The following is a 27456-nucleotide window of genomic DNA, read 5'->3' on the forward strand; positions in this document are numbered from 1 at the left end:
AGTAAATCCCATTCATAGAATGGTTTGGGTTGGAGGGGACCAGGGGACCTTAAAGATCATCTACTTCCAACCCCCTGCCCTGGGCAGGGACACCCTCCACTAGACCAGGTTGCTCAAGGCCTCATCCAACCTGGCCTTGAACACCCCCAAGGAGGGGACATCCATGACCTCCCTGAACAACCTGTTCCAGTATTACCTAAGTGAAAACACCTCAAGAATTCCAGCCCAGAAACCAGTAGAGTGAGAAGGGAAACTTGTAAGCCTGTGACTGTTCCTGTGCAGACTCAGCTCAAATCACACTTGAGTATTTTGGCACTCAAGCCAGAGACATGGGAGGAAATTTCTGCCAGTCTGAAGCTGTATATTGGCTACCATGAGAGGACAATAGCACTGCCTTCAGGACTTCACAAACCCATGATCTTTTGGGCCAAAGTAGCATTCACTTACATACAGATACTTGGACAGCCACGTTACTTGGGGTCATTTATTGCCATGCATGTCTGTATTCAGGCTGGTGAAAAGCCCTTTCTGTTCCAGGCTCATTCTGAGTATTGTGCATTATCCTAGGTCCAGCTGGATCTTGACTGGGCTGTTGTAAAAGGACCCAGAACAGTTGGAGCCCCCAAAGACCAACACTGTGTGTAGGTTATGCTCCTGTTTGTTCTTTTGGTCCACATTCATCTGGTAGGCAGGAGTCAAGTCAACCAATGTGTGGCCAGCTCGGGGCACAGAGCAGAGGTCATGATGGACCACTGTGCTCCATGAAAGAGTATCTGAAGTAGAAAGGGGCTATTAACACTGACAAGCCCACTCATAGTCCAAGGGATAAAACAACAAGTGGAGCAGCCTAGGTATTCAAAAACACCACTGCAGCCCCATAATCACCTTGAGCTATGAAAACAGGGAAGGAGAGTCACTCACCTAGGTGGAAGATGAAGGCATCCTGCAGGGCTCCCTTGGCATTGCAGCCTCCACTGATCAAAACCTTCTGGTCCGACACAGCTAGAGCTGCATGAAAACTGTGACCAAAGCAGAGGCAAAAGGTGATTACAAGAAAACCTCCTGCAGTTACCTCAATCTGCAATGGGCAGTGGTGGGCAGACTTCAGCAGGAGGCTGGGGGCTTAAGCTACAGAATGGAAGCTAACTTCTGCTTCTCTTTTGCTCTGACTTGAATAACCTTGACAGAGCTGTTTGTTTGCCTCCACAGGTCAGGCCATAAGCAGGCCTGAAAAGCACTTCATTTTCTCAGAAGGAGCTATTAAAACTCCTGTGCTTTGCTCTGTGGAGTGAGATAGTAGGCTAGCTGGGTTTTGCTTTGATTTAGGTCATTGTTCTAGTGGGCAACAGTGTCTTTTTAGGAACCACCTAGTCCTGATTTAGTTTCATCTTTTCTGTGTGCCTATGGTATTCCAGGTACTGCGTAGACCAAACAGCAGGCAATAAAGTTCACTAGCACAGAGCAGAAAACTTCCCCTAGCCTGAAAGGCAGATTTTCATGGAGACCAAGAGTTTGTACCCTGCTCCCACCCTACAGGCACTAACTAGGACAGCACAGGACTTTCTGGTCCCACAGCAGAGGGGCCACCCACTGTATTTTGACTAGTGGGGCAGAGATACACAACTAGGTCTGATCACAGGCACCGTTTAAATCTGGCTTCAGAGAGAAAGGACAGAGGAAGAGGGCTTCTGGGTCTGCAGTGGGATCTTACCAGCGTGCAGAAGGCTGTCCTGCAAGGAGGGGCACTGGTGTGTACTCCATGAAACCTGACAGCCAGGAGAAATGCAGGTGAAATGTTCAAAAAGCTCAGCCTCATAGCTAGATAGAAACTGACATACTCTGTCACATCAGCACCCTGTATTCTCTGTTAGCCAGCTTCTTCCAAGAAAGCAGACTCCCCATATTTACCCCAGAAAGATGTTGGTTGGTTGGGGTTTTTTTTCACCCTTTAGTTTTCCATCTCTATTGCCTAGTCAGGAATTTGTTTTGTAAATTAATCCTACCTTCCCATCAAGCATGCCTCATTCCCCAGTCCCTGTCTTAGAAGGGAACTTTCCCATCCACCTGGCACAGACTTTCTTACCCAGATCCAGGATATGCATGTCACTGAGGTAGAGAGAAGTCCTTCGGCCCCCAAAAATCAGCAGCTTGTTCTTCAGCAGAGTAGCTGAATGCCTGGGCAATGAGGAAGCCAGTGAACACAGTACTCCAGGCTCATGAAGGCCTTGGAGCACATGACCTACAAGGAGCATTTGAGGGAGCTGGAATTGTTCAGTCTGGAGAAGAGGAGGCTGAAGGGAGACCTCATCACTCCCTAGCACAACTGGAAGGGAGGTATGAGCAAGGAGGGGGCAGCCTCTTCTCCTTGATAACAAGCAACAGGAGTAGAGCAAATGGTTGCAGGCTGCACCAGGGGAGGTTTGGGCTGCATATTAGGAAATATTTCTTCACTGAAAGGGTTATAAAACACTGGAATGGTCTACCCAAGGCAGTGGTGGAGTCACCATCCCTGGAGGTGTTTAAGCAGTGTGTGGACCTGGCACTTAGGGATATGGTTTAGTGTTGACCCTTCAGTGCTGGGTCAAGGGTTGGGCTGGATGATCTTTGAGGTTTCTTGCAACCAGGTATATTCTGTAATTCTGTATCTTCATCAGGTTCCCAAAACTGACATTTTCAGCCTTGGGTTGCCATAGCTTCAGTTTGCAGTTGCCTCTGCCTTCAGCCACTGCTACCCAAAGAGAAAATCCCACCAGGATTCATGACAGGAAGTACTGGGAGTCACATTGCTCAAACCATAGCCCTGTCTTAAGGAGCAAATGTTGGAGAACTATCACCCAATATTTAGGAAATTTTACTGGGGTGGGAGGGAAGGTCAGCAGAGTTTTCCTGCTCTATTTTGGAGGGCTAGAATAAGAACACTCTCACCCAAGCCTAGGGAGAGGTTTCTCCCCTTCTGAGATGGGCTGGTACCAAATTTCATGCTCTGGATTGAAGACATAGAGCATGTTGCTGCAGGGTCCGACTGCCACTGATGCCTTCCTGGGCAAAGTCCCTCCAAAAACAAAGAGCTCCTTGTGGTAGATGGTTGCACTGTGGTAGGTGAGCAATGGCACCCTCCCTTTAGCCTGGAAAAAGTTGAGCATGCTTTTGTCATGAGAAGTGCATTGTCTGCTGCAAGACCTGTAGGAAAGGGGCCCACATCATGCAGGGAGTCCAACAAGTATTCATTTTCACTTTATTTGCTCCCTAGCCAGAGATTTGCCATACAGACAGACAGTGCATCCTCTGCATACTCTGCACCACCAGAATGCTCTGATGAAAGAAGGAAGTCAATCTCCTAACCTAGCTTCCTCAGGAAACAGACAAATGTCATCCAGGCTTATTCTGTAGAAGCAATCTTGTGACAGCTCAGAAAGCCCTCTGTAAGGACACGACAGGCAACTGCAGAGCTTAGAGATCTGCCATGCTCCCAGCAGTCCACAATTTGAGAAGACCAGCTCTTTGCCAGTGCAACTCTCAACAGCACCATAGCAAATGAGAGGTTATTTCCCTCTGTCACTTGTAGAGTCCTCCTACCCATGACCTTAGTCAGGCACAGCACTCTGCTACAACTATCTTTTCACCTTGCTTCACTCACTGCAAGCACAGCCCCTGGTTTCTAAGCTTGTAGCCCTTCAACATAGCATTCTTATACATGTCAATCCCCCCTAAGCAGCCCAGAAAACCTGCAGTGACAGTGGCCCAAGACTACTAGAGTAAGGGTATGGGCACACAGATTGCCACATTCAGGCAGGACCTGCCACCGACCCTGTGCTTTTATCTTGGAGAGTTGCAGTACTTACAGCCACAAGGAGCCATTTCCAGGTAACTGTGTCCAGAATGTAGATGCTGCTGCAGTCTTTGTCCTCCCTTACTCCCCCAAAGACATAGATGCGCTTGGTGTCTGGGTCATAGGTGGCTGTGTGACCATACAAACACAATGGTGTGGTGTTTTGTAGCTGGAAATCCAGTGGAAGCCAGAAATCACTGTCTGTTGGAGCAACACCAGACAGATGGTGTGAGAGTTCAAAGATGCTCTTGTTTTCTTTATATTTAAAGAATATGTCAAAATCTTCACTCAAGACCTTGCTTCCTTCATCTCCTCCTCTCTTTTGAGTCAGGCCTAGAGGGGACTCGTACAGAAATGTTTCTGAAGAATGAAGGGAAACACTAACTAGGTGTGGAATACAAAGATGGAAGAGAGAATTGGTGAGTGGCAGAAAGCTGTGAGGCACTGGAATTTTATCTCGTCCTTCTCCACCAGTCATAGCACACAGACTGTAAACTGCACTGTCGCTTTTACCCCTTAAAACTCACACAGCTCTTTCCAGATCTTACACTCTGGCTCCTACAGGGCCCTCAGACAACCCAACAGCCTCTCATGGCACCCTACACTGTCGGCTCAGCCTGGCGACCCTGGTCCCCTCGTGTGCACAGACACCCGAGTACTTCTTCCCATGTGCGTGAGCTACCCTGGAGTCCTACTGACCTTATTACCTCTGATAACCCTTAAATTCCCACCTATTTCCAGCTTCCAGAGCGCATCTTCACAGGACTGCTGATTGACACCTTGTCCACCGATCAGAACAGCTGTCCCCAGGTCACTGAGGCACATAGCATGACACCACCGTGGGCTGGGAATGCCTGGGGAGGGGAGAGCACAGGGCCGTGAGCAGTCAGACAATGCACCCTCAGCTCCCTTCCCTGCTGGGGACAACAAGGCAGCTAAAGGCTCAGAGGGAAGAATTGGGAAGGCAAAGGGCCTAGGATCCTTCCCTCTGGGTGGCAAGAGACAGCTTCCCAAGGAAGGCTTTCTGCTGGCTTAGGAGAATAATTGCTGTACTATGAGAGACAGTACCAGCAGAAGGAGCCTGCAAGGAGTCTGGCTGGATTTAGGATGCATACAGGCTGCCACTTCAGACAGGGTTGGATATCCCCAATTAATTACCCATCCCCAGAAAGACTATCCTAGCTGGGGTATCCCCCTGTGCTATTTCTTGTAAGAGAGATCTACCCAGGAAGAGCTTGCCAGTACCTAAGATACTGCAATCAGAAGCTTGGAACTGCTTCTAGAGATATTGCTTGTACTGCTCTGTCCCTGCTCCTTTCTTGTCCCAGGCCCCTGTGGTTGGCTGAGTAAGCTAAAAAATACTTTTCAATCAAAGTCTATTTCACACCTTACCCTTTGCCTCAATCAGCTATGCACCCAGTGGTGTGCCTGAGATTCAGAGGGGCTACAGAAACGTACTGGAGAGCCTGGCAGTACTGGAAGAACATATACTGAGGGCAATTGCATGGGGAAGAACAGTATATACACACAACCTACTTGATAATCACTGAGGAGATAAAGGATGAAAAGGATGAAGTGTGAGAGGCCTGTGACATTAAAGGGAATGGCATCAATGAGTGACTGAAAAGACAAACCAGGGCCCAGGAACCAGATTCTCACCTTGCAACTCCTTCACTGCCAGATCTGCAGAGGAAACACAGAGACAGCCCCATAAAGAATGCAGCCAGCAGACCTACCCTGGAAAGTGCTAAGCTCTAAGGTTTAAAAGCCCTTTAGCCTTCATTTTTTTTAGCCTAGAACAAAGCTACCTCAAAGCAACAAACATGATGCAAGACCAAGAATCCTGAAGAAAGTCCTATCAGGAACGCAGAAGACAGGTAACAGCAGGGCACACTTTCCCTGCCACCATGCTTTCACCAATGCATCTTACCCCTGTGATGGAAGCTCATTTCCCCCCTTCTCACATTGCCTACAGCAAAAGTGACTTTATGAAGAAGTTATATTTGCCTTTGTAATGAGCAAGTCAAGCCCCAAAAAGTCACTTTTACATGCAGACCACTGAGCTACTGTCAAATGTTAACACAAACTTGGTCACACCCTGGAGCTGACTTGGAATTAACACTCCACAAGCTAAAGGTTCAGAGCCCTTGGCAGCTACCTCCTCACTACTGAAAAGTGAGCACAATTGCACTAATTATGCATATAATTCCTTTTCATATTCTCTATACTTTAATGATAACATTCATTGTCTTCTATGGACCAAGTGTGAGTAGGAGAACAGGCTGGAGAATTTACAGAACATCATATTAGGTAACTTTGTTATGCCTCAGCTTACTGTTTTGTAAATCAAGACTAACAATACTTGCCTTCATTTATAAAGCACTTTTACACAGAGACAGGCATATTATGTTATGATACAGTGTGTTGACACTAAAAGTATCCCATGTTCTATTTCTGGCCTTTAGCCAACAGGCACAAAAAAAAATCATCAAGCAGTTTATCCAGGACTAAAGAACAGTTCTCAGTACTTTTCAAACTTAAATAGACAAGCCCATCCTGCCTTTGAGGTATACAGAGAAATGGTCTGGAAGCTTCTTGCCCAGCAGCATTCAGACAAGATCTATAAAACAAATCTGGGAGCTGCCAGAGTTACCTTCTTCACTGAGATCTTTCTCAGATGCTGTAGGTTCAAACAAATTTTTCCTGGGCTTCTTGAGGTGGACAGGACTCCTCCGGCAGGCCTCAGTGGGCTTCACCTTGTCAGATGGTGGCTTAAGGGCACAGGTGTTTGCCAGGGTCCTCAGTGGTGGATGGATGTCCTTCCTCCCAGGCCTGAATGCTCTAGCAGTCACCTCTGAGCTCTGACCCTTAACCTGTGACAAGAGCCTCAATCAAATTAGCCCTGAAGAATAAGACCTGAGGTCACTGTTATTACTGGGTCAGACCTCAGTTTCACGTGGTGACTATTTTCAGGCTCATCTTCCTTCCCTTTGGGTCATAAGGGCTAGCATGCCAACAGTAATCAGCTGCCAAATACACCCTGAGCAATGCTGCTACCTGCTACTACATGCCCAGCAGTCTGCTTTCAGACTGCTGGCTGCAATGGGCACAGCTAGCACAAAGCAATTGGAAAGGCAGAAAGACCATCTGTGCTAGGAGCAGGCTAATCAAACATACCACCAAAGGCTGTTAAATTTATTCCTTCCAAAGGCTTTTCAATTAAAAGTACCACTTTCACAAGTGAATCCTCAGCTCCAAAAGTTGCCTAGCCAGGCTGCCTCAAAGACAGCAGCAGCAAATGTTTCTGCTAGATATCAACTCAACAGCTATGAGTGAGGGAGAAGATACTTAGAGATGGAAAAACAAGAGGAAGTCTCCAAAGTACAGACATACTGTAGTAGGTTCCTCCATGTCCTGGCCATGGGGCATATCACCTGCTGGGAGCACTGGTGACTGGGTGGTTTCTGGCACAAGGAAAGTGTGAGCTGGGGTACTGCTGGAGAGACCTCGGAGCAGCTGCAGCAGAAACAGCGACACTGAGAATAAAAGGACATGCCAAGTATGCTGGGCACCACCCCCAAGGGCTGAGCCAAAAGATGTCTTGCAAGTGATAAATTCCCTGCAAGGGAATAGCCCAGCTTTCATCTTCAGCACCAACAGAATAAACAAAGAAAAGCAAAGCCAGGCACTGGGGATGCTAAATCCAAGAGTTTCACTGCAAGGTAAAACAACTGTGTGATTACCACAGACCCAGTGAACTGCTTTCTGCTACCCACCTCCTGCAATACACAAGGCATTCTGTCAAAGCTAAGTTTAGGCAATGGGCCTGGAGCATCACAAGAGGGTTTAGACTCAGCAGGTGTATGTGAGGCAGCTCTGCCTTGGGTAGCAAAGAGAAGGAGAAGATGGGAGAGGAAGTTCTGTAGCTCAGCAGTGACAATGTTTTGGGACCCAAAACAAGAAGAGGGGAGGACTTCAGTTCTTTTACCTGCCCATTGACAGTCAGGATAAGCTTCACATAGTTGCCTTCATCCATCTCTTTCAATGAAGCCATGAAAATATCTCTCCTCCAGTCACCTTCCCACACCAGAGACCTGCACAGAGGACCAGGGGTTTTCAGCCAACAAGAGACACTGACCAGAGGAAAAACTCCTGCTCCCACACTAGCTGGTAATGACCCCAGACAAAAAAGAAAACCCACAAACACATCCATCCAGAGAGCAGCCGCAAGGAAGCTGCCAAAAGCATTACTAAAACGAAACACCACGGTGGAGGTCTGGCACGCCTGGCAGCACCGCCCAGCAGAAAGCTATACCAGTACACCCTCAGAGCACCAGTTCCTGTCGGACCTGCAGGCAGGCTCCAGCGTTCCAACCTGCTGCGGTGCAATGCCTGGGGTCACCAGCACGTCCACCACAACGCTTGTGTCCGCAGAGTAACAGCTCCAGTCTCCCAATGCAAACACCACCAGCTGCTTTGGCAATGGCAGGGGCAGCCAAGCCTGGAAAACCATCTTGCTGGACTGGCTGCGAGGGAAGTGGGAAAAAAAACCCAAAACACAACAGAGAAAACAGAGATAAGCACCAAGTAATAAAGTGGAAGGTCAAAAAAACATATGGAAAGGTTTGAAAATACATTTATGCCACGGGAGGGCAAAAGGAAAGGGGTTGTGTGATTTACAGCTGACACTGCACAGCGATGCAGAGAGAAGCAAGTGGCAGCCTAGCAAGAGAGGGCTGCTATGAGCTGCGGTAGCTCTACACAGACGAGAGACAAGGCGTGGCATGCCCTCGCCCCCCCCAGGGAGCCCACCCCGGAACACAGACGGGACCGCTCCGATCTCACAGCTCCCTTGCAGCCCCCAAGCAAGCGCTGCTGCGACGAGACTGCCCCTGACTGGGCCATTCCGCACCTGCCGAGCCGCCGCGGCGGCTCCAGCAGCCCCCACAGCACATAGAAGGTGAGGCGGCTCTCCTGAGCGCTGCCCCATGGCCTCGGCTGGGCCCGACGGCAGGCGGGCAGCATAGCCGCAAGCGAATGCGCCGACTGCGGGCTGCCGCCATAAAAGCCCCGCGGCGCAGCTGTGTGAGGCCGCCCTATGGCCACCGCCCCCGGGCCACCGCCCTATGGCCACCGCCCCCGAGCCACCGCCCCCCGGCTTCTCTGAGCCAGCACCCGCAGGGGCGCGCCCCGTCCGCACCGCCTTAGTCGGCGTTAGGAGAGCCCGGAGCCGCCGCGCCCTCCCCCTTTAGCCCCAGGGGCAGGCAGAAAGCGAGGAAAGCACGGGCAGCAGCTCCGGCCCACTCATGCCGGGGTAAGCTGCACTCATCGCTAGAACCCAAACCACCCATCCCTTTGCGGGGAAAGAGGGAGCTTGTCTGTCGATTCCTCAGTGCTGGCATCGGTACACATTTCCCGTAGCTCTCATAAAAACCAGCAGGTGTGAAACTTTTTTCCCTTACTCTGCAGTTAGGGCTAGCAGCAAAAAAAGGCAGGACATCTGTGTAATATGTTCCCACAGGATTCTGCTGTCTCTCCAATATCACCCGTGTTACAAGGAATCATTCTGCTAAATTCAGAACTGATGTTGATCATCTAACACCACTAAAAGCAACGACGGGGCTTCAGCAGCAAAATTATATTCTCTCCGTGTAGCTGAAGCAGGGGAGAATCACTTCCCAGTCAGGGCCAACAAAGCCTACTGCAAGACATTTGCTGAGCAGCTCATGATCAGAGCATTTCTGCTGCAGCTCAGCCACAACAATCACAGAAAGGGCGGGAAAGAGCTGCTGTTAAGTAAATTTCCCATTGCTTCTCTGCATCTCCATGGAGTTATTCCATTTTCCTCCTGGCCCTGTATCTGAGCCAACCACAAGGACAGGAATTCATAGTGAGTGCACAGTAATTAAATTGCTGTAGAGCTGTTTCTTTTCAGTGGTCTTAAAAAGAAGATGAAATGCCTTTCACTTGACAGTCATCTATCCTTTCAAGCACCTTGCTTCATGATTACTCCTGCCCATCAATTATCTTATAAAAGTGCTCCACAGAAAAGCAGATTAGAAACAGACACCACTGAACTTCTGCAGCACTTGCCCTACGGAGTTTCACAAGCAAGGAAGGATGGCTCAGGCTGCAGTATCATTCCTCCTTCTGAGCAGCAGGTGCTTTCTCCAGGCCACATCAATACAGTCTTCATAGTAAGATAAAGTTGATGGGTTGGCAGCTCTCAGGAGCTATGAAGGGTAATTTAATGAGTACCTGATCACTGAAGACATGCTTTTAATCCTTCAAATTGAAAGATGATGTAATGGAATGGGGCTATAATAGCTATAGGGCATCTCTGCAAATGAACGTGAAAAGTATTAATATGAAGCACATGTGCCTGATATGAGCTTGGCTATTTGCTTGCTCCTCTCAGCTTCTTCAGCTATTCAGTACAATTTCAAGCACTGCAGAAAATGTAAAGAATTAAAAATAAATATCCCAGCAAGTCAGTTTAACAGACAAAGCCTCCTGGCTGGAACCATCACTTACAGCTGACATCAGAGTATTTCCCAATCCATCTGCAGCCAGAATGCAGAGTGTGTTACAAGTTTGCCTCTTCTTTGCTCACAGAGCTAATTATAATTATATCCTTGTCTTCTTAGAGAGTGTGTAGTTCAGTTTTTCATATCAAGGCACTCACTTTAAGCAGAAAACAAAGGTTCTGGTTGCATAGTGAAAAGTTTATTTAAAGAGAGTAAGTTCCAATATACTGTTATAAATCAGCCATAACACAAATATAAGTAACACAAACCAAGCATAGAAGCAATGCAATCTCGCTACAGTCTTCTTATGTGCCCTTCAGCAAGTGGTTCAGTGCCACGTTTTGTTGAAATATCCTCTCCTCCATTTAGAACTTGTATCTTCAGAGGACACAAAAAGCAAACAGTTGGCACTGAGAACTTAATTTTGAAACCACAGGACACCAAAGATATTCACATCACATAGTTAAGGATGGACAGACAACCCTCACAGTTCACAAGAATATAGGTCTGTAAAAGGTATGACCAGCTACAAGGTGCTCCCCATTAAAAGACTATGGTAGCAGTGAGTTGAGAAAAGCCTGTTTCCCTCTGAGCATCCTGGAGGTTGCAGGGAGACCATCTCCAATTATTTCTCATTTTCAAATGCAGTTCCTAAACTTCAAGTTCATTACTCAGCAAAGCCTCCATGGCTCTGAGCTTAATGGCTAGCATCCAGCTTCTTGCCCATGGGACCCGACTCACCAGTCCAGATGGGCTTATACCAGATAACTCTCACTGAGAGATTACAAAATCCTTCCTCTCTCCCTACCTGATAAAGGGTACATTTCTTGTGACAGAGCTTCTGAGAAAGCAACAATGTAAAAGCAGAGTGGAACACAGAAAAGCCAAGGGGAGTTAGACCCACCATCCACTCAACCTTATGTGTCCTCAGCACCAGTGATTAAGTTGCCAGAAATTCTTTGGAGGCAAACATGGAATAACCCCAGGGAAAATTCCCCTCCTAGCAAGATGTATTTGAACTCCACAGTTTTATGTACCTTCTAAAACTCCTAGTTGGTATTTACTGCTTCAGATAACTTATTTGGATTAATGATGCAGCACTTTGACACCTGCTAAACTGGCTTCTTTCACAGTCTTAATTAACCAATGTATTGAACATGATCAGTTCCCAGTTTTTCATTGAGATGTTCTGCTACATCTACATGACACTATCAGATCCAACATTTCCCTAATTATGAGAAAAGGAGAAATAGTCTTTTCTTTCATTCCTGTAGATAGAAAAACACCCTTTTGTTGCTTTGGTCTCTTATCCAACCTCAATATATACAAGCACACACCACTCACAACACTGGATTCAGACACTTTTTCTGGAAGAAATGATGAATGGACACAAGGAATGCTTTTCTGTGTCTCTCTAGTGTTCCTCTGGTCCTCAGGTTTATCACCAGTATATCAAAAGGATTAGTCCTCAATAGTGTTCATCAATATCTGACAGCAATGTGTGATTTTTACAAGGCAAAGATCTTATGGCACCACGAAACTCAAACTAATTTTACAGCAACAAGACAGTCTTTAATGAACAGCTTGAATCTGCAGAAACAGCCTATAGGGGCTCTCCTTGTCTGACTCATGGGCAGAGAAACAAGAAGTCTCTTGGATTAATGACATCTATGGCTTTTATTTTGCACTCTTTGTTCCTATGGCACCTTGTAATAAATCCTCTGTAGAGTGGCTTTAGTAGGGGTAGTGAGACAAAAAAGAAGGGTGTAAGTAGCAGGGATAGAAGTGAACTCATTTAAGGATCTCTACTCTGATTCCCCACAAGGATGAACAAGTCTTTCAGCAAATAGACATATGATCCCTACCCCACCTCACAAGGTCCAGCACCACAATAACTGACCCACTGGCAACCATGGATGAAGATTACATGTGTGCACAGCTACAGTAGATAAGCATGCAGGGTAAAGCCAAAATGAAAGGTGTGTGGCTGTCTTTTAGACTCAGTTGTGTGGTAACTCAACTCTTTTCCTAGCACCTGAAGTCAACAACTAAACTCACTCTCTCATTTTCACCTTACCTGCTCATTTAAACAGCTCACTACTAACAATCATCTGCCACTATTAAACGGGTCCTGATCATTAATTTGCAATCAGCCTACGTCTGACACCGGTAACCTTTCACAAGAAGCCATAATGCAGGCTTCCAAAGAGTTTGAGAGTAAACTGGATCAGTCCAAGTAGTCCCTAACTGAAGCAATTTTAACTCTCTGTCCTCAGTAAAATACATTTTAAACTCCTGCTACCACATTACACCTGGAGAGAAAAAAAACAATGGAGAGCTTATGACCTTCTTTGACATAGAAGAAATGCCCCAACCATTGCTGTTTATTACTGTAAGCAATTACACAAGCTAGGTTTTATACACATCTTGCACTTCAGTTTTGTCTTGTATCTCTGACTGAACATGTTTTATTCCTAGATCTGAAGTATATTAAAAAGAAAATGGAAAACAATGTTGTGCTTTTACAAAAGCAAACCTAAAATGCAAAAGAAGCTTCTTTCTTGATTTAGCTTCTTGAGTTCCTAGACAATTTACAGGGAGAAAACGCACACTTAGGAAAATTCTTTCTTTGTTGCTGTAGAAGGAAGATTTTGGGTTTCTCAAGGATTAATTTCCCTCTCTGGAGTGCAACTGCCTTCTAAATTCATCTTGCTTTCTAAACTCAAGGCTTAGTTCCAGAGGTCTGCAATTACAATAACAAAAAGTTCCATCACTGCCTCAGCCAGATAGGAGGACTGAATGCAAATCTAGGAGATACACCAAACTGAAAAAAGGATGCCTGAGAAATAAATTACTGTTCTGAACCAACTACAGGCTCTACTTTAAATGGGAATGGCTGCTGTTAATCACTAGTCATGTAGCCAAGCTATTGGCTTTATCAGAAAATTACTGAAGACTACATATCCATCCAAAGAGAAGCTGTCACTTGGATTAATGAATGTTGAGTAGCCCAGAAACAACATACTTGTGTAATGTGGAAATTAAAGGAAAAAAAGAGGGGGAAAAATAAAGAGGAATAATCCTGTACAACTGTGAAGCTACTGTGTCTCCTACAGATTAAATACTCTCTGTTTATAAGAGATAACAGATACTTCTGGAAAAGTTAAGCAGTGACGTAACACACATCGAATGCTTTCAGTTCCACTGCAGCAGGCCCATCTGTAGGCACACAGCATTTGCACACCAGATGGATGCTGACTGGGATGACACCACATTTAGTGCTGTTGTTGGGCCTAAGTCAGTAAGATGAAGAGACAGGCATGGTGCCAAATAACCGACCTGAGCCATACTCAAGGTTGATCCACACTTCAGAAAGGTAGAAGTGAGCAACACAATACCACCTGCAGTGCAACAGCCACTAATGGCTTGAAAACCTGGCACATGCTATTTGCGTGTCAGTGAATGATCAAAGCTGGTTGTGAGGCAAGGCTTACTAATTTCTTACAACATGACAAAACTCATCTTGAACCTTAATATAAGCAATACACAGGCAGAAGAGGGAAGTAGCCATGACTTAGCATCAGGGAGGCCAATCTGTAAGGGAAATAGTTTTTAGTGGAGATAACCTACTAGCTTGCAATAAACCATGCAACCAAGGATCAGTAACTCTGGAGTGTCTATTGTTATGTACAGGTCAGGCTTTCCTTCATCCTAAGCAAGTCCTAATGACAAAGCAGAGTGAATGACAAGACAGTGCATCATACACTAATCAGCAAGTGCATACAGAGTTCTGTGGGTCTCAAGGCAACGGACCAAAGTCGTTGAGTGGGACAGTGCTGACACTGTGGTGAGACTGAAAAGTCCTTTTTATTTTCTTCTACCCAGTGTGTAGGAACTTGACAGAAAAAGGATGCAAAAGGAGAGTGCCTTACCCAAGTTGATCAGGCCTGATTCAAGTGCTTGTATGAAGGCCACAGGATGGTACTTCATCTCCCCCAAGAGAAGCTAAAGGAAGGAACAATCCTCCCCAGGCTGCTAAATGAAAGAGCATCTTACTCTGACAGGTAGCAAGCCCTGCTGTTCTGTCTCCCTGCAGGGCTGTCCTGTGGTTGCCTCTGCTTAAATAAGGCAGCTTTGCAGTTCCCCCTGCCCACATGTGCAACTCTCACTCTTTTACAAAAGGCATTTGTTTTCTCCCAGTCTCAGGACCCAAACCAGCAACAACTCTTGCTTTTTACCCTGACCAGCTCTGCACCCTGCCTGCTCTCATTGTGCTCCAACCAGTGGGTTTTGCATTTCTACTCCTCCTGCTCCCCCATCTTGGCCTGCTCTTCATTGGACTGACAGCTCTCTCTCACACAGTCCTGATCTACTAAGCTCTCTGGGGCAACAAGTAAGTAAGCAGAAGAGCTTGAATATGGGGCAAAATGCAGAGCATTACACTATAGCCTTAAATATGAAATACATAGCCCTCCTACAAGAGTGAAATCTTTGGCTTTAACTACTCCAAAATCATTTTTGTCCATCATTTCCTCTCAATAGAGGGAATGGATCAAGCAGAGGTGCTTTACCTAGAGGATTTAAAAACAAAACTCAGAACTCTGCTGGAATCCCCATGCAAACAGCCATATTCTTTCTCTGCAAAGAGGTATCAAAATATAAATACAGCAGTATTCCTAGAAAAGGGAATGATTTCAAGTTAAAAGTATTAAAATAAACAACAGTTATAGACAAATGCAATTTAAAATTCATCTCTGAAGGATTAACTTAATCCCTGTTCAATTCTGCTGGTACTTCAGCAGATGATGATCACTAATACCACTGCTAGCCACCAGCACATGCCACGGAACTCCATCCTTTTTCATGTGGTCCGGGTTAGCAATGGCCTTGGTGATTCTGGTTCACAGAAAGGGTTGGTTAAATCCCACACCTTTCGAGTTTCTGAGCACAGGTGTTCTTTCCTGACAATACCTTTGCAACAGCAATGGCAGCTGACAAGCTACACTTCTCTTGGGAGCCTTTTCTTTGCCACACATGGTATTAACCCATCTGGCAGCAATACCAATGAACCACCAGGCTACTAAGAAACATTTCCTGTACGTTTAATAGTTGTACACCAACCTTTCTGTATTTATTCAGCACAGCAGTAAGCAATTTCTTCTGCTTCACATCTGCATTGTAGGAAAAACTACTGGTGATCACACAAGTTTTAATCATCACACATATTCCTACAATCAACAGGTATAACACCCAATTCTTAATCTGTAGGAAAACCTTATGGGCTCCTAGGAGTGCACCCTCCCCCCCATCCCGTTCGGCTACACACTGTGACTGCCATTTGGGGCCTGCCTGTTCTGGCCTGGCCTTGCCACTGGCCAGATGCACCCCCACCCACAGAAGCGAAGGAAGCACTGGCTGCTGGTGGACTTGTACTGGTGGCAGGTGATGAGGCTATCAGTGGCTAAGTGCTGTGCTTTTGTCTCACTGCAGCTGACAGCTGCCCTCTAGTGATGTAGATGCAACAGGAGAGTCAGAAAAGGTATTCACAAAATAGTAACAGATCAAGAATATTTTCATTTTGTTTCGTACCAGCACAACAGATCGAAATCAAGACCCCCTGAACCTGGCCTCTGGGCATTTTTCAGCTATGACATGAAGGTCCAGCCAATGCCCACACAGAGTAGATCTCCCAGAGTTTTACAGAAAGAGCAGCTACCTGCAGACAACCATGTGGTAATAGCTACCTTTCTCCACTGGGACAGCGGACAAGGAGGGTGTGGGGAGAAACCAGTTAGCATCTGAAGAGAAGCCGGCAGAATTGTGCCTTAGTTCTGTCACACAACAGTGCCCATCAGGCGGTATCAGGGCTGGGTGGCAGCCTGCTGCACTCACCATTACCTGCCTGCTGTCCCTGCCCCTTCCTGCTGCTTCAGCTAGTGTAATAGACATGAAAGAACAGAGTCTTATTGCGGAGGAGGGAGTAGGAGTTATCAAACTTCAGCAGGTAGATGCCTTCGCCTGGGTACTCGTGGCTGCCTGCCTGCACCTCCCGGTGGCTGTTCCTTCGGTACACAGGCAGGATCTCCCCATAGCGGTTCCGCAGGTAGCTCTTAGAGCCTCTCTCTACATCACCAACAGGGGCGAGTCCTGAATGCAAAAGAGGAGACAAGTAAGTAGGCCAGAGACTGTTAACTATTAGGCAGTCCAGCAAAACATGATCAAGACCAGAATGTGTCAGAGGCAGGCAGGTATACAGAAGGCTAATTATGATAGCATTCTGCATAGCATCTGCTCTGACTCCCAGCAAATAACACCCAAAAAGTCCAGCTTTCCTTACCATGACAAAGAATTTGGTAAGAAACAATTCTCTTGGGAACACTGATGGGACAGTATCCACTTGCCTGCCAGCCTGGTCTCCTCTCCCTGCACTTATGTTTTACATACCTCACTGCTTTTCTTTTACACGTACCACAAGCGATCCAGTGATACAGAAGGAAAAGAAAGGTGGGAAAACTCTTAGCTACAACATCACTTTGTGCCATCATAGAATCAGTTAGGTTGGAAGAGACCTCAAAGATCATCAAGTCCAACCTGTCACACATCAATTATTCTCCAAGAGGATTCCTCATACAAGATAGCCTGCAAAATTAATTTGACACTAGCCTCCCATCTACCCTGGTCACACACACACTTAAGCAACAGAACAGACGACGTCACTGTGTGTTTCAGAAGCACAAAGGCAGGCATCAATCCTCTCCAATGCAGTCAGTGGGAGCCACTAATGTAAGAGGAGAAAAAACAAATGAACCAACCCACCCACCCACCACCAATCAAACAAAAAACAACCAATAAAACCAAAACAAAACACACACAAACCCCTCAACTTTTTTGCTCCTATTCACCACCAGAAATTCCTCTGTCTGAAAGACTAAGAAAAACAGTCAAGTTAAAATTTCAGATTCTAATCTGTGTATCAAGTAGAAGTTGAACAAGTGAATTCTGGGTTTCTTTTTCAATGTGTTAAATTTTAAGAACACTCTTGGAGAAGGACAGTCACTGAAATGTGCTGCAGCAGGAAGGGCTAAATGCTTTCTCATCATGGCCTAACCAAGAACCCAAAAGGCTGCAGAGATAACACATGGTCTGAGTAAACAAAGTAGACAGAAATGACAGCATCTGACAGACACTCCCAGCAGCATGGTAACAAGCACCACAAATCAACCTTTATAAGTTCTGCACTAACCTTCAATTTCATCCTCTTCCTCTTCATCCTCCTCATCACTGGATTCGCTGACCTGAACAGTAATGGCGGTGCTCGTAACTGTGGTCCAGTCAAAATAGACTCCAAATCCAATGTCATAATCATCTGTAGCAAACTCCCAGCAAATGCATTTTCCATCAGGATGAGTTGGCACACGGACCGTCACCACCTCGCCTCGCTTCACTACCATCTGCCCGTTCTTCTCCTTTCCCATCTTGGCCTTGAATTCCTTCATCTTCTCGGTGGTCCACATGGTGGGTGGAGCCAGAGGGGGAGGCTGAGCTGAAACACGGGAAAAGATCATGGGCCCACCTGGCTTTTCACTACTGACAAGCTGCTACCTGAAATAAGCAAAGCTTTTGCATTCTGAAGCCTGCTCTCAGAAGCGTTGGTTGTGGAGTTTTCCCACTCACAAGCCAGCAACCCAAATCCCCATCAGGAATTAACAGTGTCTCCAGGATAGCCTCTGTTCTTTTCTAGGCAGAGCAGGCAGCTAAGAAGGGGCCTCAGTACTCACCTTTCCTCTGCTCCCCAAGGAGGTCTGCAGTCTCCAGCTCAGCTGAAAGGATATCCACAGCACCAGTGTGATCTGACTGAATCATAACTATATCCCCTGCTCCTTGAGGAACATGGTAGTTGGTTATCCTAACAGCTTTCTGCACAAAGAACATAAAAACCATCATCATAAAGACCATGGTGGTAAGAAAGTCCCCAGATGTGTTTAAAAGAATTTGTTAATAACTCAGGCATCTTTCTGAAGCCAGGAATCTGCAGAAGTTTCTATCACTTCAAATGAAATGGCTGGCTCAGAGGCAGCTCTCTGCATTATTTCCCCCAATGCACAGAAGTTATGAACTTTGAAATCAAATGTAGTGTTACATACCCCTTGGCCTCACCAGGAGTCCCTGGGCAGGCACATCTTTGCCTCTGCCTGAGTTAACTGTCATCTCTCAACAAAGCAACAGCCATACAGACTTAACAAAGAATTCCCAAGACACGAGTCTCTCTTTATGGAGACCCTTTCAGCTCCATATGTACCTAAACTACAGTCACAATCACACTGTCATTTGCTGCATTCTAGTTACAAGTCCACTGGTTCACTACAGCCAGTCCTTTCTCCTCATATAGGGAAAGGCATAGCTCATGAGCTAGGTGCCACTTGCACAAGTTCCCCTGACTCATCTGTAGTGCAAACTGGCTGCTCAACAAAAGAAACAAGACAGAAGTCACTTTCAATTCCCCCTTCCATAAAGCTGCAAGAAGGTAATACCTCCAACCAATGTACAGAATAAAGTACAATTGAATCTATGGTAATTCTACTTTTGCCTTAACACAACCCTTAAAGCCTCAATTCCACAGTCATAAGCACAACAGTAGAGTGGGAGAACTATTGCCATACCACTGCCCTTGCTTTCAGACAGAAGATACACCCACCTACCTCTTTGAGAGACTGGATTTGGTCAGGCAGCTTGTCTTTTGCTTCAGGCACTTCCTGGTCCTTCAAAGTGCCAGCTTCTTGCTTCAAATCCTCCGTCATGCCAGCATTCAGGAGCGACCCAGTCTGTGACCTGTCAGAGGTAAAGTGCACTAAATTCAGCACTTACAGCCAGGGCACAGCCAGAGGAATCGCTCTGCTCTGAAACTCAAATTCAAATGCAATGAAGGGGAAAAGCTTCTGTGGTTAGCACCTGCCAACTGCACAAAGAACCCTCTGCACACCAGTCCTGTCCTCATCTCCATGCACTTATCTTCCATGTGAACCCAAGGGAGCAATTTCAGTTGCAGACACTTGGTGCTTACCCTCCTTCAGACAGCACCATGCCTGCTCACCAGCATTGTACTAAGTGCAGAAATTAGCAGCAACTTTTCTGCTCAAGAAAGAACAACTTCTTCTATGCCAGCTACTGCAAGATATTCCATAAGAGGTCAGCTGGATCAGTAAAACAATTCAAAACAGTTTTGACAGCCACTCTGAAAATGCCCCCTATTTAAGTGCCCTGTTATGCCTTTCCTATTAGCAATCCCAAGAGATACTGGGAGCACCCAGGTGTCTCAGCTGTATTCAAATGTGCTGCACAGAGAAGCAAACCATAAAACATACAACAGCAACACAGTAATAGCAGCATTAACAAATGAGTGACACAGAAAACAGAGTGAAGAAAACCCCCCCAAAACACTGTCAAAAAGACAGTACAAGGAGTTTTCTTACTCAGCTGCCACCAGAATTATAGACAGTGGGAATGCCCAACTATTAAAATATTCTTTGGACAGGATAGAGAAAATCTCCTTCTGAGAGTTTAGTAGCTCTTACAGTGGACTACAAAACCTTCCAAAGGGAATGACTCTGTGATTTGAATAGCTGAGCCATGAACTACACTTCCTCACCTCATAACCTCTGAAACAGCCTCAAGCCTGTAGGAACAGCCCTTGCTATAGCGATTCCGGCGTATTCTGTCGCAAAGCGGACAGCTCCGTCTCCAGTCCCTCTCTTCACCTGCACACGATCAACTACCGTACAGAGGAGGTCACAGGGGTGCGACAGGCTGTCATGCATATGGGTCACAACACAGAAAAAGATTTCCCCACCTGTTCTGATTAGTGCTAGACTCCAAAGAATCAGCCAGCTGATCTCCAGGCTCTGTCTCTAGGGCTGAGCTGTCATTTTCTGAAAACAAGTAGAGTACACAGACAAAAAGTGTAACAAATTTGGGGGTTTAGAACACATAAAGGAAAAACTACAGCCACCACTCATTGACAAGGTCACGTGGTGATGAAACAAAGAGCTGTACCAAAGAGTTTTTCATGTTACGATCTGTATCAAGAACCACAGAATCAACCAGGTTGGAAGAGACCTCCAAGATCATCCAGTCCAACCTACCGCCTTCTAGCACCTTGCAGAACAAAGATTTATAAGTGTCTTAACCTTAGGACTGGGAGAACAAGACATTTTCATGCAGAACTACTCTCAGAAGCAGAGTTATTTCAGGCAGCACCATCCCTAGCTTTAGAAGGGTAAAACAAGGCCAAATTGCATCATGTAAAACTGGGCTTACAAAGCCCTGGAAAAAGCAATCATGCAGTTCCCACAGGGCTCTGACGAGATGGAAATTCCTAGCTCACTGCTGAAAGGACTGTCTACAAAGATGGCTCCTGGTCTCCCCCGAGTCTCCTGAACTCCGGGAAAGCTGTGTCCCCATACAGCTGCGGTACACGCTCCACAGCCCCGCTGTCTGATCGCATTAAGGCAGTGAACTGGGCAACGGCAAGTTCCTGTGTTTGCAGCTCCGTTATGACACATCGTTATCAGCTCTCTGATGGCTGTTTCGCGGAGCCTGTTTCGAGCTGGGAGCCTTCTCCAGCAATACAGCTCCGGGACGCCGGCTCACGACAGAGACCCCAGGTGAGGTAGCTCAGCGCCCGGCTAGATGGAGGCCTCTTTCATGGAGGGAAACACCCTATCTTTAATAAACCTGCATTAATCTTCGGTCTTTGGCCTGCCGGAAAAAACCGCCGGGAACTGTAGCTGCAGTTTCGGGCGCAGGGGCGGCAGCGGAACCCTGAGCCCCCGGGGCACAGCGCGGGTACCAGCTGCAGATGGGTATGCCTGGACATCACGGCCGGCCCCTCGCCGCGCCAGCAGCCAGCCCACCCTGTACCGCACTTGTTATCCAAGGGACAACTCCGGATGCTGCTCTTAACGGTACAGTGTTTTTACCGAAGCGAACTGTCACTGTTGAAATAAAGCTTCTCCCGGAGAAACGAGGAAACCCACCACGGAAAAGGAAACTCAGGGTACTCTCCCTGGCCTCAAGACGAGCGCTAAAATAGGCGCCCCAGGGCCTGCCGCCTCATCGCGGCGGGCCCCCTCCACTGCCCCGCAGCCGGCGGACAGCCCGATCGGCTGCTGGGGGTACTTCTCAGAGACCTGGGCCGAGTTGCAGGCGCTCGCTGCCGCCGGGAGGGAAGACCGCAGGCAAGGAGCCGCTCCCGCTGCCCGCCGCGACCAGACCGGCTGCCCCCTCCCCTGCCGAGCCCGTACCTGAGAGGTGCCGGGGTCCGGGGCCGCCGCAGCCGCCCGGCGTCCCAGCGGCCGGGGGCTCAAAGCGGGAGCCGGCGGCAGCAGCCAGCACGTCCGACATGGGCAGGGCTGAGCGGGCAGGCGGCGCGCGAGGAGCCGAAGGCGGCAGCCCGCCGCAGCGGAAAGAGACGAGTGAGGCCGAAGTCTCTGAGGTCGCCGACAGCGGAAAGAGCCGAGTAGGGCCGAAACGCTGCGGCCGCTGCCAGCGGAAAAACCCGAGTGTGAACGAGGGTGGAGCAAGAAGAACAGAGTGGGCGCTTGTGGATCGGACGGGAGGGAGAAGGCGGTGCCTAGGTGCTCTCCCCTCAGCCTCCCCCCTCGGCAACACAGCCAATCACAAAGTTCCGCAGAGCCAGGGGGCGCGGAACGCAGGCGTCCTTGCAGGCTTTTAGCAGGGTGGGGGTGGAAGTCGCGGTTGCCGTGGGAAGCCCGGAAGAACGCGTTGCCTTGGTGGCCTGGGAGTGATGCCGATGGAACCGAGCCCGGGGCCCTCGGGTCCGCGAGCAGCTGAGGGTTTGGAACCCAAGGAGGGTTCGGAGCCTGGGCACGCGGGGTGGTCGCGGTCCGCCTGCCCCGTCCTGTCTTGGAGCGCCGAGGAGGTGGCCGAGTGGGTGGTGCAGCTCGGCTTCCCCCAGTACGAGGTGCGGGACTGCGGGCCCGGGCGGGAAGCCCCTTCCCCTACCGCCGCCTGAACCGATGGCACCCAACTCTCTCTGTGTGTGAGCGAGTGTGCGAGTGCCGCGGGAGCGGTAGTGGCCGAGGGCGACCCGCTGCCCATCCGCCTTTCCTTCTGCTTCTCTGTCCAGGAGTGCTTCAGGGGCAACGGCATCACTGGCCGCCGCCTCGTCCTTGTGACCTGCTCCAGTCTGCCCGCCATGGGCGTCACGGATTTCGGCCACATGCAGGTGCGGCGGTCTGCGGGTCCCGGAGCACCTTAGCCCCTTGGAGCCCAGCTCTGACCCTTTCTGTCAGCGTGCAAGCTAGGCTATTGCCAACCAGATTGCTGGGATTCGAAGAGTGAACCCGAAACTGAACAGCTGGAAGTACTTAGCCTATCTTTAAGACTATGTTGCTCCTCTTACCACATGCAATTGTTTAGCAAGATGCGTGCTCCTCTCTTAGGTTGAAACGAAGCCTGTATATCCCTCAGATATTTTTTTTCCCCAGTAACTTTCTGCTTACTGATTCACAGTACTTCTAAAAATCTGGTCAGGTCTAACCTGCAGCAACTGAGCCACTGCTCCCGGGCAGCAGAGGGGAACTCGTTGTTACTTCCTTGTTTTACACTTTGCTGAACACAAACAGCATCTCTGTCTTCCTCATTTTATAAACTTGTATCTGCCTGGTCATTTTCCTTTCAAATCTACATCTTTTCTGTAGCAAGCACTGATAATTAATCTAGCTAGACTGAAGTTCAGGGCTACAGTCTGGCCTGCCAAAGCTTCTTGAAGGTTCAGAAAATAAACAAGCTGACTTAGGTTTCAGTACCCTCTTCCCCTTGCTAATGGAAACCACAGAGGGCTGCAAAACAAATAAATTGTTTGTTTTGCAGCATACTTTAAAGTTGCTTTCCCCAGAGGACACAAGGTAGAAGTTCAAATAACCAGGAAGAAAGAAAAGTCTTTGTGGTCCAGTGATTAGAGCAGGAATGCTGTTTTATTCCAAAGCATCAACAAGCAATTTCCCCACAGTTCTGTCTGGCTGCACAACCTTAACTGTTTGTTTGAAATGAAATGTATTACTGATTGGTGCCATGAATTTGCCTGTTAGTTGAAGGAGAAGGCACCACATTAAATTTAGTTTTTCAGACAACAGCCATTGAAGAGTGTTTCTAGTACAAGCAGATACAGCCTTTATAGCCACTTGCATTTACCAAAGATGGGAAGAATGTCACAGGCTTTGTAAGCCTCACATTGGGATATAAGGATTATGCATGGTGGTAGTTCAGCTGCTGAGAAACACTGAGCCATGGGTTAGAGATGTCAACCCCAATCCATTCTTCCTCCTGCAGAAAATGAATGTTCTCAGAGACAGGATAAGCAAGAGCCAGCGTATTGCATCAGGCTTTGAAACGAGCCTCTCTGTAGTGTTTTACATAGCTTGCAAGTGAATTTGGGGCATCTCACAGACTTGAGTGGAACCTAGAGGTTCTTGAAGACTGTGCATTATCCTGCTAGTTATCTGTGTTGTAAAGAACTTTACTCTTGATAATACCCAAGCCTGCAGAGCTCTGAGCGGGATGTGGCTCATTTGGTCTTTCAGGAAATGTGCAGCAGAGCAGATACAAATTAAGGCCATAATCCCCTACACATAAGATTCCCAACTAGAAATACCAGTGAAAGGCTGTGAACAGTTAAAACTGAGATAGTTACTATAGGAATAAATGTGATAGCATCAGCTCAGAAAGAAAGACACTTCTTGCAATTTAGGGGAAACGGCACTTGGCTAGAGGGCAGCTACACAGTGAATTATGTGGAAGCTACACAGCATGGACAAGTGAAGTTACTACTGGTTTTAATTCCACAGTACTGGTATTTTAAATATCAAAACTACTGAAGATACTAGTCCAGTATTCTTTTGATATTGCACAAGGTGGGGTACTGCTCTTCGAAGTCAAAGCTAAAGCTGGGGAAAGGTGTTGAGCAAATACTGTGAAAGATCAGCAAAACTTTGCGAATTGTATATTGAAGTTTCAGTCAAATCAGAAGGTTACACTCTCAGAGGTGACTTCAAAATTAATGGCAAGGCTCTTTTCACTGACCAGCTGCCTCAGTCACTCATCATTTTCTTAATGAACAATATGACTTATGGGTTTAATTAGTTATTACATGTCTTCTGTCTATATTCTCTGTTGTTGACAATATAACTTAGCAAACACCAGTTTTTGCTTTAGGCAGAACAGACTCCAGCTCATTCACCCATAACTTGCCTGTTTTGACAGGGCAAAGAGAAAAGCAGAGCTGTTTGTGCCACTAAGAGACCAGATGTGTTGCCACTCCTACCAGTAAACCTTGGAGACTGAGCAGTGTGCTCTGCTTTTACAAATGTCACAAAGGGCTAATGGGTCCAGATGCCTCTTGAGTTGCAAGTTCAAGTGTGAAACTGTTCCAAAATGCACAATTTCAGTTATTTTTCCTTCTGCTCTGACACAGAATGAATACTATTAGCTGTTGCTCTGTGAACTGAAACCTCCTGGTATTTTGTTTTGTATTTCAGGAGATTTCACGACATGTGCGAGAGCTGCTGGGGTTTGAGGAGCCTCTCTTCAACAGATCCATTGCGCTCCCATACAGAGACACTCTGGGTCTCTTCCTAGAGCAAAAGTCCCGATCAGGAAAGAAAGCAGATGCCCTCACTTTCTCACAGTTTGTCCAAGAAGCAGGATTAGAGCCCTATACTACAGTTCCTCCTTTGCAACAAGCCCAGACTGAGGTAGCAGATGCTCTCCCGGAGGCAGGATTGGAATCCCACAATGCACAGCCATGTTTGTAAGAAGCCCATCAGGGACAGCAGAACACACCCTTATTACCTTGCAGTTTGTCCAAGGAGGTATATAGCTCCACCTTCTCCAGATCACAGAAAAGGTCATTGCAGCTCTTAGCCATCTGATGACAGCAAACACGTCCCCACACTGGCTCTGTTCTGCAGTCTTTTGTTTGCTTCCAGGAAGTAAGTGAAGCAGAAGCTGTAAATCAGATTGTACACGTTTGTCTTTCGCTTCTGCTTCACAGCTGATTAAAAAGACAAATGTAAACGAATAAATTAAAAAATAAACAATCATAGCTGTGTTTTAATTACCTGTGATTGATAACAATTTGCTTGCATCTTAAGCGAACTGATTTCTCCCAGATTTTAGTCTCTGCAGACTGGGCTCGCTCTAAAGCCCAGATGTAAAATACAGTAAGTAGTGTGTAGGTGTGGTGCCAGCTGCTGCTAGCAATCACTGTTAGAAAAGGGGCATAGTTATGAGGTGCAAAACTAGTCCCTGGCCTCACCACAGAAATCATTTCCTGTGAGAGAAAACTAGGCAGCGGTTTGTCATAGTAAACACTACTGAACGACACAGCTAACAGCAGGAAGTATAAGAGAATAAACTGAACTAGATATTTAGGGAATAAAAAAAGATACTTTGTCTTGGATGTATTTGGAGAGACTATCCAGTTACCTCCTTTTATCCTTGAAAGGAATATCACATAGCCTGTGGTGGGGGTGGTATGTTATCACCATCAAGGCAGTATGAATAAGTGCCGATTAAAGCCTGGCTCAACAGAATGAGTGCTCCCAACTAAACCATTGCTATTTTGTCTGGCATCAATGGCTTCCTCAAGATCCCCTATGGGGAAAAAAAAATGAAAGTCTGGGCTCAGTCCTGCTTAGTTATTTACACCAAAGCTGTAGCTGTTACAACATAACTGCCATTTGGATTTAGAATTCCATTTTCTGTTGAAACTGCCGCTGAAACCCAGTGAAACTGAAGCAGTTCATAGGTCAGGATAACTATGTAATAAACAAATTCAAACCAAAACAAAGGAAGACTCAGGCAGACCGGATTATGTAAGCTTACTGAGCAGTCTAGAGAGTGAAACTTGTTGAAACAAATGTATGCATAGGTTTACTGGCTGGAATATTTTAGAGTCTAAGAGTGAATAGTGCTGGTTCTTGCACTCCTCAGTCCTGTCAGGTGGCTGGGATGAGGTCTCAGTAAAGCATTCTGCTATGGGCTTCATTACAGTCTATGAGGACTAACAATCAGCCAGCAGTTTCCTCTGGGATTTCTGAGCAGATGTTGAAAGCAGTGGAGAATGAAGTCAGATACCTGACTCTAAAGTGTACGAGGTATTACTCTGCCATGCAGAGCAAAAGTGAGCCAAGTGGGAGTCCTTTCCCTCAAGCAGTGTTCCCTTTACTTAATCTCCTCTTTAGCCCAATCCATAGACTAAATTCACTACCTGCAATGGCTGTCCTGACTAGATATCCCCTGAGAACTTTTTTGCTGCATCCCATGCTGTAGTTCTGATGACTGGCTTCAGACTACCCTGGTAAGTAGCCAAACAGGAACCAGGGACAAAATAACTCAGGGATGATATTTCAGATCTTTTATTGCTAAAACATCATCTAAAGCAATCTTCCTTGACAGGTTCTAAGGGCAATAAATAGTTCAGCACCTTCACCTGAGGGATGAGACAAGTTTCAGAGCAAAGAGGAAGCTTGGACAAGCAGTGCCTTAGCATTCAACCTTTTACTTACTCCTCTGAATCACTGAAGAAGCAAAACCTCTGCTGACAAAACTCTTGCACATAAACCATGGCCAGGAAAATTTTCTGCACAGATAGGGCAGCATTCAGGGAAACAGAGGTCACTGAGTAATTTCAGTGCCTTCTGGTGAGGCAAGCTCTGACACGTGCTGCAGTTCAGGGCTGCGTAGAAAATGGCCACCAGCCATTTAGCATTCACAGTTACTTTCCCTGCAGGACAAACAAAGCCAAATGTCACTTACCAGTGTGCACACAGGTGTGAAGAGACATTCTCATCTCCCACATCTGTGAAAAATTGCATTGGTGATTGGTTAGAGGTGGTTTATTTGAAACCTCTGATCTAGGACCATTTTAGGTGAGGGGTGCTGAAATTAATAGTAACGACTCTAGTATAACTTCTGTGTTCTATAGCTCATTCTCATTGAGCAAAGAGTCGTCCTTTACAGGCTGCATATGAAGTCAAACAAACTTTCAGCCATCATGGACAGACATTATATCCTGCTTTA

General features: G+C 46.9%; 3 protein-coding genes across 5 annotated transcripts; 1 reads left to right on the forward strand and 2 right to left on the reverse strand.

Moving 5' to 3' along the window:
* Positions 1 to 483: 483 nt before the first annotated feature.
* Positions 484 to 8854, reverse strand: LOC137446491 (rab9 effector protein with kelch motifs-like). Its single transcript, XM_068149160.1, has 13 exons — positions 8742 to 8854; positions 8179 to 8355; positions 7818 to 7923; positions 7223 to 7345; positions 6483 to 6702; positions 5489 to 5512; positions 4561 to 4683; positions 3843 to 4030; positions 2926 to 3125; positions 2084 to 2175; positions 1712 to 1766; positions 922 to 1019; positions 484 to 773 (listed from the first exon to the last, which is right to left on the reverse strand). Exons 1-13 carry the CDS (start codon positions 8852 to 8854, stop codon positions 559 to 561), a joined length of 1734 nt encoding a protein of 577 aa, XP_068005261.1. The 3' UTR covers positions 484 to 558.
* Positions 8855 to 10539: 1685 nt separating this feature from the next.
* TMED8 (transmembrane p24 trafficking protein family member 8) lies at positions 10540 to 21948 on the reverse strand. Of its 2 annotated transcripts, XM_068148651.1 has the most exons (6): positions 21657 to 21948; positions 20204 to 20282; positions 19056 to 19185; positions 18135 to 18273; positions 17600 to 17899; positions 10540 to 16503 (listed from the first exon to the last, which is right to left on the reverse strand). In XM_068148651.1, the coding sequence occupies exons 1-6, from the start codon at positions 21754 to 21756 to the stop codon at positions 16286 to 16288; spliced, it is 966 nt and encodes a 321-aa protein (XP_068004752.1). In that variant the 5' UTR covers positions 21757 to 21948; the 3' UTR covers positions 10540 to 16285. The 2 variants fall into 2 exon arrangements, with proteins under 2 accessions (XP_068004752.1, XP_068004751.1); XM_068148650.1 differs by lacking the exons at positions 20204 to 20282; positions 21657 to 21948 and adding an exon at positions 20003 to 20117.
* On the forward strand, positions 20782 to 25474 carry SAMD15 (sterile alpha motif domain containing 15). 2 transcript variants are annotated; one of them, XM_068148653.1, is made up of 4 exons: positions 20782 to 21926; positions 21979 to 22336; positions 22502 to 22600; positions 24912 to 25474. In XM_068148653.1, exons 2-4 carry the CDS (start codon positions 22160 to 22162, stop codon positions 25185 to 25187), a joined length of 552 nt encoding a protein of 183 aa, XP_068004754.1. In that variant the 5' UTR covers positions 20782 to 21926; positions 21979 to 22159; the 3' UTR covers positions 25188 to 25474. The 2 variants fall into 2 exon arrangements, with proteins under 2 accessions (XP_068004754.1, XP_068004753.1); XM_068148652.1 differs by having other exon boundaries at positions 20782 to 22336.
* Positions 25475 to 27456: the final 1982 nt, after the last annotated feature.

This window comes from Melanerpes formicivorus, unplaced genomic scaffold, assembly GCF_026170545.1.
Source record: "Melanerpes formicivorus ecotype bairdi unplaced genomic scaffold, bMelFor1.0.p_v2 SCAF_17, whole genome shotgun sequence".
NCBI lineage: Eukaryota > Metazoa > Chordata > Aves > Piciformes > Picidae > Melanerpes > Melanerpes formicivorus.

Excerpts from the sequence above, each read along its gene's own strand:
- SAMD15 (XM_068148652.1), top strand. The coding sequence starts at position 22,160 with ATGCCGATGGAACCGAGCCCGGGGCCCTCGGGTCCGCGAGCAGCTGAG. Across the intron at positions 22,337-22,501 it reads TCGGCTTCCCCCAGTACGAG|GAGTGCTTCAGGGGCAACGG; the intron begins GTGCGGGACTGC and ends TTCTCTGTCCAG. Across the intron at positions 22,601-24,911 it reads CGGATTTCGGCCACATGCAG|GAGATTTCACGACATGTGCG; the intron begins GTGCGGCGGTCT and ends TTTGTATTTCAG.
- TMED8 (XM_068148651.1), bottom strand. The coding sequence starts at position 21,756 with ATGTCGGACGTGCTGGCTGCTGCCGCCGGCTCCCGCTTTGAGCCCCCG. Across the intron at positions 18,274-19,055 it reads AAATCCAGTCTCTCAAAGAG|AAAGCTGTTAGGATAACCAA; the intron begins GTAGGTGGGTGT and ends TTCTTTGTGCAG. Across the intron at positions 16,504-17,599 it reads GGAAGAGGATGAAATTGAAG|GACTCGCCCCTGTTGGTGAT; the intron begins GTTAGTGCAGAA and ends TTTTGCATTCAG.
- LOC137446491 (XM_068149160.1), bottom strand. The coding sequence starts at position 8,854 with ATGCTGCCCGCCTGCCGTCGGGCCCAGCCGAGGCCATGGGGCAGCGCT. Across the intron at positions 7,924-8,178 it reads ACGCTGGAGCCTGCCTGCAG|GTCTCTGGTGTGGGAAGGTG; the intron begins GTCCGACAGGAA and ends TCCTCTGTGCAG. Across the intron at positions 4,684-5,488 it reads GGCAGTGAAGGAGTTGCAAG|GCATTCCCAGCCCACGGTGG; the intron begins GTGAGAATCTGG and ends TCCCCTCCCCAG.